Raw genomic sequence first — 13,286 nt, 5'->3', positions numbered from 1 at the left:
CCTCGTCAACAGCCAGTGAAACTGCAGGGCGCCAAATTCAAAACAACAGAAATCYCATAATTAAAATTCCTCAMACATACATGTATTTTACACCATTTTAAAGATACACTTGTTGTAAATCCAGCCACAGTGTCCGATTTCAAATAGGCTTTACGAYGAAAGCAAACCAACCGATTATGTTAGGTGAGTGCCTATTCACAGAAAAACACAGCCATTTTCCAGCCAAAGAGAGGAGTCACAAAAAGCAKATATATAGATAAAATTAATCACTAACCTTTGATGATCTTCATCAGATGACACTCATAGGACTTCCTGTTACACAATACATGTATGTTTTGTTTGGTAAAGTTCATATTTATATCCAAAAATCTCAGTATACATTGGCGCGTTATGTTCAGTAGTTCCAAAACATCCGGTGATTTTGCAGAGAGCCACATCAATTTACAGAAATACTCATCATAAATGTTGATGAAAATACGTGTTATACATGGAATTTTAGATACACTTCTCCTTAATGCAACTGCTGTGTCAGATTTCAAAAAAACTTTACGGAAAAAGCAAACCATGCAATAATCTGAGTACGACGCTCAGACAACAAATACATATATCCGCCATGTTGGAGTCAACAGAAGTCAGAAATAACATTATAAATATTCACTTACCTTTGATGATCTTCATCAGAATGCACTCCCAGGAATCCCAGTTCCACAATAAATGTTTGTTTTGTTCGATAATGTCCATCATTTATGTCCAAATAACTCCTTTTGTTAGCGCGTTCAGTTCACAAATCAAAATACATGACGCGCGTTCACTAGGAGCAGACGAAAAGTCAAAAAGTTCCGTTACAGTCCGTAGAAACATGTCAAACGAAGTATAGAATCAATCTTTAGGATGTTTTTAACATAAATCTTCAATGATGTTCCAACCGGAGAATTCCTTTGTCTGTAGAAATGCAATGGAACAGAGCTCGCTCTCACGTGAACGAGCGTCACGAGCTCATGGCACTCTGCCAGACACCTGGCTCAACCAGACCTTATGAGCCCCCACCTCACAGTAGAAGCATCAAACAAGGTTCTAAAGACTGTTGACATCTGGTGGAAGCCTTAGGAAGTGCAACATGACCAATATCCCACTGTATCTTCAATAGGGAATGAGTTGAAAAACGACCAACCTCAGATTTCCCACTTCCTGGTTGGATTCTTTCTCAGGTTTTTGCCTGCCATATGAGTTCTGTTATACTCACAGACATAATTCAAACAGTTTTAGAAACTTCAGAGTGTTTTCTATCCACATCTACTAATAATATGCATATCTTAGCTTCTGGGACTGTGTAGCAGGCAGTTTACTCTGGGCACCTCTGGGCACCTTATTCATCCAAGCTACTCAATACTGCCCCCAGCCATTAGAAGTTATCTCTGTCGGCGCGATGCATGGAGAAGCCCGGTGGCTGAACCAATTCCGACAACATATCCCGAGGGAGCCATGTTTCCATGAAACAGAGAATGTTGCAATCTCTGATGTCTCTCTGGAAGGCAACCCTTGCTCGAATTTCGTCTACCTTGTTGTCAAGAGACCGGACATTGGCTGGTAGTATACTCGGGAGCGGTGGGCGATGTGCACGTCTACGGAGCCTGGTCAGGTGGCCACCTCGTCTGCCCCTTCTGCGACTTCGTTGTTTTTGGTCGACTACTGGAATTAGATYCATTGTCCTGGGTTGTGGTCCGAACAGAGGATCCACTTCAGGAAAGTCATATTCCTGGTCGTAATGTTGGTAAGTTGACGATGCTCTTATATCCAATAGTTCTTCCCGGCTGTATGTAATAAGACTTAAGATTTCCTGGGGTAACAATGTAAGAAATAATACATAAAAAACGAAATACTGCATAGTTTGCCTAGGAACTCAAAGTGAGGCGACCATCTCTGTTGGCGCCATGAGGAGAGAAAATTGAGCTCAGGTGCATCCTGTTTCCATTGATCATCGTTGAGATGTTTCTACAACTTGATTGGAGTCCACCTGTGGTAAAWTCAATTGATTAGACACACATCTCTCTGTAAGGTCCCACAGTTGACAGTGCATGTCAGAGTAAAAACCAAGTCAGGTTGGAGGAATTGTCCGTAGAGCTCCGAGACAGATCTGGTGAAGGGTACCAAAAAAATGTTTGCAGCATTGAAGATCCCCAAGAACACAGTGCCTCCATCATTCTTAAATGGAAGAAGTTTGGAACCACCAAGACTCATCCTAGAGCTGGCTGTCCGGCCAAACTGAGCAATCGGGGGAGAAGTACCTTGGTCATGGAGTTGACCAAGAACCCAATGGTCACTCTGACAGAGCTCCAGAGTTCCTCTGTGGAGATGGGAGAACCTTCCAGAAGGACAACCAAGGTTGAATTCCTTGGCCTGAATACCAAGCATTGCTCCCGATCCAACCTGTCAGAGCTTGAGCGGATCTGCAGAGAAGAATGGGAGAAACTCCGCAAATACAGGTGTGCCAAGCTTGTAGAGCCATCCCCAAGAAAAGTTGAGGCTGTAATCGCTGCCAATGGTGCTTCAACAAAGTACTGAGTAAAGGGTCTGAATACTTATGTAAATGTCATATTTCAGTTTTTTTTTTTTTTAATACATTTGCAAAAGTTTTTGCTTTGTCATTATGGGGCATTGTGTATAGATTGAGGGGAAAAAAAGATGTAATACATTTTAGTATAAGGCTGTAACGTAACAAAATGTGGAAAAAGTCAAGCAGTCTATATACTTTCCGAACTTTTGGACTCCAATCAAACTGAACCAGTATCTCTGGACTGTCAGAATTGTTGTATTACACTTCAAGTCATGGTGGAAGCTAGGCTATCTTAACAGTAGTTACAGTATACACCCACAGGGCCTTCAGTATTTGACTAATCTAACTCATTTAAYAGTGAGCTGGGCTGATGTCTGATTCACCTATCACAGTGAGGGTTGAGGTGGCTGTGAGCTGAGGGCTGGTGCTCTGGACCACATAGACCCCTGAGTAGACCACCGTGATGGAGGTCAGGGTCAGAGTCCCCATGCTGATGTCCACCGATGCCCTGCCATTGTGGCTCGGGAACATGGCCTGCTGGGCCCCCGACCAGGTCAGAATCTGAGGGTCCCCCACAGTCCAGCTGCCGCTTTGCAGCTGAGTGACCGGAGACAGCGTCAGGGTCACCGTGTTGACACCACAGCCCGGGTTCTCAGATGGAAGCACCTTCTCAGTGCTGGAGCTCAGCACACCTGGAGAAGAGTGGAAAGATGGGTCTTTAGCATCCAGTGGTCAACAATCCTGGTCCTGGAACACAACAGGGTGTACCCACTTTTGTTCCTCTTCCAGCTAATCAGTTTCCGATTAAGACAGACATTAGTTGAATTCACAATTTTTTGTTATTTTGAAGTCATATTATCACAATCAAATATGAACTTGAGGTCACTAGTCTTTAACATGCAATATTTGGGGCCATTTGTTAGAGTCTACCTGGTAAACACAACTTTGTAATTTATTTGGTAATGATATAATACAAATACAATAAACAGGTACTCAATCMAAAAAAGTTTTCACAAACTATTTAGTATAAAACTGTATCCACTTTAGAACAAGTTGCAATTTCTAAATTCACATTTTACTGTAAATGTCTCTATTTTACACTTTCATTTCTCCATCTTCTTTACAGTAAATTAAACTGAAACTTAACTCCCTGAGTTACTTGTATTATTGAAAAATAAGACATGTTACCTTGTATCAAAGCCAGTAGAAGAACATGTGGGACTCTTCCTCTTGTCTCCCCCATTGTGTTTAGGTGGTCTATGAGTGCTCCTACTCTTTTATATTAGTATATATCTTTATATGCCAGTGTTCATCATATAGTACTTGTTCTTGTCAAACTACAAAAGTGGTCTCACATTTTGTATTTTTCTTTCTACAAACATTTACCTTGGTGGCATTGTGTGAATGACCAACTAGGGTAATCTGATTGACAAATGGTGACAGAGAATATGTGTGATCTCCGAGTTGCCTATCCCCCTTCATCCCTCCTGTCTGTCTCCTTCACACTTTGATACAGTAGGTAGCCTTATTGTGGCAATGGCATTGTAGTAAAGAATCATTACAAATATTTTCACCGATCAATTAGACACAAAATATATATATAAATAGGATTACTTCTATACTATTTAATTCTGTGTAGTTTAAGTCTATATTTTCAGCTTTACTGGTTTGGAACAGGGCTACAGTCACTTACAAAACACCATGACAACAAATGTGTTAAATGTTATAATATAGTCAACAAGTACAGAATAGAACGGTACATACTGTACATCAAGTATCATATTGGGGCGGCAGGTAGCCTAGAGGTAAGAGCGTTGGACTAGTAACTGAAAGGTTACAAGATCGAATCCCTGAGCTGACAAGGTACAAATCTGTCGCTCTGCCTGAACAAGGCAGTTAACCCACTGTTCCTAGGCCGTCATTGAAAATAAGAATTTGTCTTAATAACTGACTTGCCTAGATAAAATATATATATATACACTGCTCAAAAATAAAGGGAACACTTAAACAACACAATGTAACTCCAAGTCAATCCAACTTCTGTGAAATCAAACTGTCCACTTAGGAAGCACACTGATTGACAATAAATTTCACATGCTGTTGTGCAAATGGAATAGACAAAAGTGGAAATTATAGGCAATTAGCAAGACACCCCCCAAAAAGGAGTGATTCTGCAGGTGGTGACCACAGACCACTTCTCAGTTCCTATGCTTCCTAGCTGATGTTTTGTCACTTTTGAAATGCTGCGGTGCTTTCACTCTAGTGGTAGCATGAGACGGATCTACAACCCACACAAGTGGCGCAGGTAGTGCAGTTCATCCAGGATGGCACATCAATGCGAGCTGTGGCAAAAAGGTTGCTGTGTCTGTCAGCGTAGTGTCCAGAGCATGGAGGCGCTACCAGGAGACAGGCCAGTACATCAGGAGACGTGGAGGAGGCCGTAGGAGGCAACAACCAGCAGGCAGACGCTAACTCCGCCTTTGTTGCACCTCCTTGCCAAGGCGATGTAGCGGTCCTTGCGCTGGCTGTTTGTTGCCCTCCGACGCTCCTCACGTCTCCTGATGTACTGGCCGTCTCCTGGTAGCGCCTCCTGCTCTGGACACTACGCGACAGACACAGCAAACCTTTTTGCCACAAGCTCGCTTGATGCTGCCATCGCTGGAGAACTGCACTACCATGACACTTGTGGGGTTTTTGTAGACTCCGTTTCATGGCTACCACTAGAGTGAGAGCACCGACGCATCAAAAAGTGGACCAAAAACATCAGCAGGAAAGGCATAGAACTGAAGTGGTTTCTGTGGTCACCACCTGAGACAGAATCACTCCTTTTTATGGGTGTCTTGCTAATTGCCTATAATTTCCACCTTTTGTCTATTCCATTTGCACAACAGCATGTGAAATTTATTGTCAATCAGTGTTGCTTCCTAAGTGGACAGTTTGATTTCACAGAAATGTGATTGACTTGGAGTTACATTGTGTTGTTTAAGTGTTCCCTTTATTTTTTTGAGCAGTGTATATCGTGTCTGTTATATTGTAACGTAATACTTTAGCATTGACATTCCCATATCACAATTTCCCAAATATTGAAAAATCTCCCTCTGTTATTCCTGTCAGTGTGTGTGTAACAAGGCAAAAACATATTCCCTTCACATCTCCCAGGTCAACACCTGTAGAATTGTGGGGGCATGTTCCAATCAGGGAACATCTGAGCATACCTATGTGGGTCTATGCCAGATCAGGTTTGATTTATGAACAGTGGAGGAAAGGGTATGCTGCCTGTCATTATCTCACTGTCCAACCGGGAGCATGAATAGAGGAGCAAACTGGTCATGTAAAAGACACTCAGCTATTCTATGAAACCAACATAAGTACCCACATGCTGTATTACAAAGCTTTCAGGTTGAGGGTAAGAGGTCAACATAAAGCCCCGAGAGAGAGAACAAGCACCCTATGATAACACCATCAAAACATGAGAGCTGAGTTGAACAGTGGGACATTGTACTTATCTCAGTGCCTGAATGTTCTGCCTGCTCATGTAACAAGTGTTGTATTTCATGTCATATATTTACACAACATCAGAACAGTTCCCATGTCTGATATTAGTGTACATTCCTTTTGGTCGTGTAAGGGCCTTTTTAATGTTGCACACTTCCTTCTCCTTCTGTGTTCTCCCCATAAGCATCCCCTGCCTACTTTCATCTTCCCTGTCTACGCGGTCTACTCTACACATGTAGAAGAGGTAGGTTACAGTGAAATTGTCCATGGAAATCATAATCAATCCGTCCTAATATTGAGTAGCACCCCGTTTTGCCCTCAGAACAGTCTCAATTCGTCGGGGCATGGACTCTACAAGGTGTCGAAAGCATTCAACAGGCAAATGTTGACTTCAATGCTTCCCACAGTTGTGTCAAGTTGGCACAATGTCCTTTAGGTGGGGACTATTCTTGATACACACAGGAAACTGTTGAGCGCGAAAAACCCAGCAGCGTTGCAGTTCTTGACACACTCAAACCGATGCGTCTGGCACCTACTACGATACCCCGTTCAAAGGCATTTAAATATTTTCTCTTGCTCATTCACCTTCTGAATGGCACACATACACAATCCATGTCTTAATTGTCTCAAGGCTTAAAAATCCTTCTTTAACCTGTCCCTCCCTTCATCTCTACTGATTGAAGTGGATTTAGAAAGTTACATCAATAAGGAACCATAGCTTTCACCTGGATTCACCTAGTCAGTCTATGTTGAGGAAGGACTTTTGTACAATCACTATATATGCAAAAGCACCAATATTTTATTTATATGGTCCCTGACATATTATTATTATGGCATCCTACCATTATATTGGGATATTAAAGCATTTCATGTATTTATACTTTTTTTTTTTTATCTTGTAATCTATGAATAGTGTACATGTTAGCTAGCTACTGTACTTTTTACTGTACATGGCGTCATTGGACTAGCATGTGTATTCATGTCCCCTTTCCTTGTTAATTTATACTTTCCAGAGGAATTAGTGTACTGTATACGGGCAGCACAGCATTTGTTTATGGATGTTTTTCCTTTCCGTGTCAGGTATGTCATGTGCTATGCTTGTTATAGGTCCGAAGCAGACGTTTTTATCTCAATATCAAAACAATTCTAGTAGCAATTCATTACTTTGCTGTGATTGTTTTCAATTAAAAGGGTAAAAAAGAAACAGAAATATCTTTATAGCAAAAGGCAATTTCTCAAGCAAGAATTTTGCTAGAACTGTTTGGGAGTGGTAGTGTGGAAATATATATAAAACAACGGAAAATCTAGTTTACGACTGCACTGGGCCTTTAAGATATGTGGACGATATATTTACTGTCCAAGGCTAGCTATGTCCACAAGTGCACGTTACTACTGTACTGTACATAATGCCTGGCTGTCATTGGGAAAGTTGGCTGCCTAGGTCTATAGGCTACTGTACATTTACATTTCATACTGTACATTGTGTTTGCGTTATATTGTACTGTTATGTGAAAGGATATTATTGTTATTTTTCCCTGCCCTGTCTACTGTACTCATGTGGAATAGAGGAGTTGGTGTAGAAGGGCACCACAGGATTTGTTTATGGAGTCTTTCCATACCTTATCAGACAATACAGATCAACACCAACCCTGATCCTAGGGTCATGTGCAAGCCAATCAAAACACAATGCAGAGGCAATCTACACCGGTCACACCCACAATTTGGCCTGATTTACAGTATGTCTGTATCATTCATATCACTATTACTCAATGTAATATAGGGTGTGATCATAACTTCCCCTAATATAATGTAATAATAAACCTAACCCTAACTACATGTTGTGGTGGAAATTCTACCTTTAACTAATAATGAGGAGATGCAAAATCAATAATCAATCAAGGTATTACTTTTATTAAAAACGTATTATAATAACGAGGCTGGTCGCGCCACCCACGCAGGTGTAATGGCGTGAGAGCTTCCTGTACAAAGAGTACAGGAGCATTTATATACAATAGTCAAGCTACCCCAGACATACTTCCTCTAACAGTACTGGATACACACACACACACAAAACATGAATCTTTATCCCAGAAACAGGCTCCAAACAGAACAATAGCTCTATCACTGGTGTGCAGAATATAACACTTTGCCCTGTCTCCAGCTAAGCTAAGAGGAACCGGTTAGTTTCTGTCAAGTCTTTAGCCGAGTGCCCAGACATCATGGGGTCATTCAACACACACACACAAWCAGTCAGAACAGACCTCTATTTATGTGCACACACACTTTTCTATCTTATATGAGTTAGTTTATATGACAATCTCAAACCCAATGCCTATGCTTAAAGATAGATGTTTTAGTACACAAGCATTAGTAAGGTTTAACTTCAAAATACCCTCACAATGTCCACAGCCCTGCTCAACGCTATCCCCTGATAGAAGTCCCTAATAGGTGACTATGGTGGCACACAGGTGGTTAGGGTTAGAGTTGAGCCGGGGTGTGGACATGAAGCTAGGGTTAGGGTTAGGGTTGAGCCAGGTTGTAGACATGAGCTAGGGTTAGGGTTAGGGTTGAGCCGGGATGTGGACATGAAGCTAGGGTTAGGGTTAGGGTTGAGCCAGGGTGTGGACATGAAGCTAGGGTTAGGGTTAGGGTTAGGGTCATGGTTAGGGATAGGGATAGGCGCACTAACTACCGGATACTGTTTGAATAATGCTTTCACTTCCAATAGAATGCAAATGATGTGGTCCTAAATAAAGGAGTGTATCAAAACAGGTGCTGAAGTATGATGCATCCAGTATAGGTTACCCTGTAAATGATAAATATCCAATGGCATTGTGCCAGTTGTAATAATAAATGAACGCCTCCTCATGTGCCATTTCCAGGTTTGAGGTTAGCTTCAGTATCTAGTTTGTGGTATTCTGGGTCCATGACAAATGGTGTCCATTGTTCAATTTCACCATGTCATGCCTTGACCAAACAGGGTAGGCAAACATGGCCTGAGGTTGACAATACCTTATCACACAGAAAGGGATTTGCCAACAGACATTTGAATGTSTGTGATTGTGTTGGACACGGGGCTAGTACTGAGGTAAAGACTTGTTCAACTTGTACATCAGGTTAGCCTTTGCAATAAGTAGGATACTGTAGCTATATGAGYCTACACACTGACAGACTATAGTATACTATCATGTTWTGAAACAACTTCTGTGTATGTTGGTCAGGCTAGTCTCATAATACCACTCTCACATAAACAAGTGATGTTATGGTGTGAAGATGGTGTGATTATAACAGCAGCTTTTCATAGAACTTTTCCTTGAAGACAGCARGGTCGTCTCTGCTCCCTAGTGAGGGGAGGGACAGTACAGTATACTCTGCTGGTACGTCTGGCAGTGGATCTGGAGGTATGCTGGCTACTTACCTCTGCCAATCAAAGACCAAAGTTGACAACTCCATACAGAGACAGCTATCTATTACCACACTCATTTGGGAGTTTATTTTACAAGGTCATCTCAACAACAACAAAGATAATAATAATACAGTACGTATTGCAAATAAGAAAATATTACATAGATAACATCAATATGTACGTTTTGTTATTTTCTCATCGTTACCCACTGCATGTGAATGATAAACATAATTCACTGGAAACTTCCAATGACTCAACTATCATTATCCCACAACAGAGGCTGAACTCATTCAATGTTCTCCTCTGTCCTTCCCATTATCTGYAGTCTTATAGCGCCGCTTCTAGGGATCCAGGAGGAACAGCTGACCCACACAGAGAACCAGTCCTAAAACTCCACTCAGCCTCACTGCTTCAGATCCTGATACTGTGGGTCCTGCATGAGGGAACAATAACATGACTTCAGTCTGGGATTTTGGAGATGATGGAAACTGTCTAAAACAGTATTTTACCATGTAGTACGCAGGTATTCTAGCTAGGTTAAAAAACAAAGCATTTAGATTGAAATATTTAGATTTAACAGTACCTACAACTGGGTTTAAGCATGAGTTAATACATTTTGTATCAAGATAACTTGGTGATAATAGTGTAGGAATATTTTATGAGGGATATTATTATTATTATAGTCGAAGTGTAGTGTAGTTTTACAGTATGGTGAATCAGTTCTTTGGAATTGTGATAGTAATTGATTATCTACCTTTATGCATGGCTGAATGAATGTGGTCAGTTCATCATTAAATCTGCCAAAGAGTAATCAGTCTCCATCCAGGGTTTGTCTAGAGAGTCATCTCTTTACGATCTAAAGAACCCTCAAACAATCACAAAACTGACATTGCAAGAATTGATTCTGCAGTGWAGCTTCATTTTATYAMACAATAAAACAGGAGTGACTACCTGTGACCTTCACTGTCTTGGAGGCCTCTGCAGAGCRTCCAGCTGCTGTGTTCTCCACCACACAGGTGAAGATCTGGACCGTACCAGGTACCGACGGGATCCATTTCAGGATATTCTTCCTCACGGAGAAGTAGGCGCTAGTAAGGATACCCCCCCTCAATGGCCAGCGGATGGAGCAGTCCAGGTCAACAGTGCAGTTCACCTGGCAGGTAAAGGTGTATTCCCTCCCAGGAAACACTGTGTCAGGGCCACTGATACTAACACYCCAATGATCAACTGTCAGCAAAGGAAGAAAATGTCAGCAAAATAGCTTTGCCTCCAAATTTTTTTGAAGGAAGATTGGACAGGATCACCCATATTCATTGATTCTCTCAAATGAAGCATAGGCGTTACATCTTATACCTACAGTTCAGCAGGTAGCCCAGGCTTATGACCTTGCTTTCAGCCATGTTTGCCATGGTCACCTCGCACTGATAGAAGCCACCATCAGAGGGCAGCAGGGAGTTGAAGTGGAGGGAGGTGTTGTGTTCCAACAGGTTTATCCTGGCGTCTGGAGCTACAACCTGGCCGTCTTTGTACCAAAGCACTGGCAGGCCTGGGAAGGAGCCTTTACAGTCCAGGCTGAAGGACTGGTTGAGGACGGGGAGAGAGAGCTGTGGGCTGGGCCTCACGGACACTGAGCCTGGAACACACAGAAGGGAGATCCAGAGGTGTGATTGGAGGGATGGTTAGGGTTAGGAATCTGAGGCATATTCAATCCCGGCAGAAAGCTGGTTTTCCATATGAACTGAGTTTGCTCGGTCGTTGTGGTAACTAAAGTTAGATGCCAATAGCCACATAAAGTCCAAAGAAGAAAAAGCCTGGAAGGTGGAGAGATGACTAGAAATTATTCGATTGATAATTTTATGTGTGGATTAATTGTAGAGGACCTTGTGCATTTCAGGTAAAATAACAACTCAACATTTATATCCCAAGACAAATTAGCTGGAAACAGCAAGCTAGCTAAATAGGACAAATTAGCTAGCAACTCCAAGGTAGCTAGCTAAATTGCCATAAATGTTTAATGTTTTAAAAATGTTTTAATATAATTGATTCAGAGTTTGTTTTGATACTTCAACCTGCGTGTCGTGATCACGTTCGGTGTGGGGGGACAAAATCAATTTGCGCACGGCCAGTTTGAGTACGGTGTAAGGACAATGGACTATAAAGTATTCTTATTTTCTTTGCATCACAGCGTGTCGCACAGCATGGAAGGGGTTGACACTAGATTTAGAAATCTGTAATACAGGTTGCAGTAGTGGCTGGAGTAGTGTGAGCCTCTGTAGCACAGTTGGTAGAGCATGACTCTTGCAACACCAGGATAGTGGGTTCCATTTCTGGGACCACATGCACGCATGACCGTAAATTAAAAACAAAAAAATCTCTTACTTTTCACCTCCAAGATTGTGGTTATGTAAGGTTTAACTATGCTCTTTGAGCTATGATACTAAACATATAGTAAAATGTGTCTCTATATAATTGCGAGTTAACATAATTGTTTGGTGGTAATGGTAAGAGATTAGAGGTAGTCTTTGATGGTTTTAGGTAGTTGGATACTCACTAGGATTAGGAGATGCTGCTGAGACACTGGTAGGATCAAGGCCTCCTGGAGATATATAATGAGGGGGGGGGGGGGGGGGACAGAGAGACAGGGAGGACGAGGAAAGATAGAGCGACTTCATTAAAGCGGCAATCGCAGTAAAAACAATAACAAAGCTGAAGCCCCAACCCTGGTTCGGTAAAAAGCAGAGGGATGGGGCTGGAGAAATCAAACCACTCTAATTCATAGACAGAACTATGGATGTAGGACTGATCATCCATGAATATCTAAATTAAGATGTTGTAACCATGTGAGGCTTAATAAGTTTGTTTGCATTTGCTTTTATTTTTACAAACAAGCTTATTTTTTGGGTTCTGATGGGGAACGAACGCTGAACTAAGCTCATGAAGCATTTATAAGTTATATTCCTCAAGAATCAATGGGTACATCATTCATTTATTTACATTCAAGTCCAAAAATGGTGTAGCAGTGCTGATTGCCACTTTAAGGGCATCATACAACCTAATCTGAGCTTATCGAATAATGTTGTTTGTCACAGACTCATGTGAGTGGCTGACAATTTGCCCTATATGTTACAATTATCACACTGAAATTGTGACTGTGTGTGTGCGTGTGTGTGGAATGACTTTTTTCTTATTTTTGTGTCAATCGACATTTGTAGGCTCATCCGTTATGGAATTAATTGAACTGAATGATTCAATCATTTGTATATATGTGTGAATTAAATATATTTTGTGTGTGTGTGTGTGGTGTGTGTGGTGTGTGTGTGTGTGTGTGGTGTGGTGTGTGTGTGTGTGTGGTGTTGTGTGTGTGTGTGTGTGTGGTGTGTGTGTGTGTGTGTGTGTGTGTGTGGCTGTGTGTGTGTGTGTTAGTGTGTGAGAGAGAGAGAGAGAGAGAGACCCCTTACCTGTCAGTGTCAGTACCAACACAGTGTAGAAAGTCTTCAAATAGAATGCCATAGTATTACCCCCCAAGTCTTCTACCACTCTCTGTGGCCACCCAAAATATGTGGACACCTTTATACCTTCATTAGTACAGGAAGTATTGTGTTGACATACTGTAATGTCCTGGACTTCAACATCTGATTCTTTAGCTACGTCTCAGCCATCTTGTGCTAAGAAACCTTGAGTAGAGATTCCAGGTTGCTAAAACATTTTTGTTTTTATTTCCTTACCTTACTCAAAGAGTAGGCTGGTTTAACTTATAGTGTGTACAGTAGTAAGTATTGGGAGAGTTCAGACTTGTGTAAAATGCCTTCCTCTTTCCTTCATGACTGCTGC

General features: G+C 41.6%; 1 protein-coding gene across 2 annotated transcripts; it reads right to left on the bottom strand.

Moving 5' to 3' along the window:
• Positions 1-9,515: 9,515 nt before the first annotated feature.
• LOC111958543 (pregnancy-specific beta-1-glycoprotein 11) lies at positions 9,516-12,995 on the bottom strand. 2 transcript variants are annotated; one of them, XR_002876550.3, is made up of 6 exons: positions 12,914-12,995; positions 12,007-12,051; positions 10,813-11,088; positions 10,407-10,682; positions 10,210-10,311; positions 9,783-9,888 (listed from the first exon to the last, which is right to left on the bottom strand). XR_002876550.3 is itself a non-coding variant. In XM_023979800.2 (5 exons), the coding sequence occupies exons 1-5, from the start codon at positions 12,963-12,965 to the stop codon at positions 9,797-9,799; spliced, it is 741 nt and encodes a 246-aa protein (XP_023835568.1). In that variant the 5' UTR covers positions 12,966-12,995; the 3' UTR covers positions 9,516-9,796. The 2 variants fall into 2 exon arrangements, 1 of the variants encoding a protein (XP_023835568.1); XM_023979800.2 differs by lacking the exon at positions 10,210-10,311 and having other exon boundaries at positions 9,516-9,888.
• Positions 12,996-13,286: the final 291 nt, after the last annotated feature.

This window comes from Salvelinus sp. IW2-2015, linkage group LG35, assembly GCF_002910315.2.
Source record: "Salvelinus sp. IW2-2015 linkage group LG35, ASM291031v2, whole genome shotgun sequence".
Classification (NCBI taxonomy): domain Eukaryota; kingdom Metazoa; phylum Chordata; class Actinopteri; order Salmoniformes; family Salmonidae; genus Salvelinus; species Salvelinus sp. IW2-2015.
Note: the sequence above shows the minus strand (reverse complement) of the source record. Positions and strands in the feature narration are given on the sequence as shown.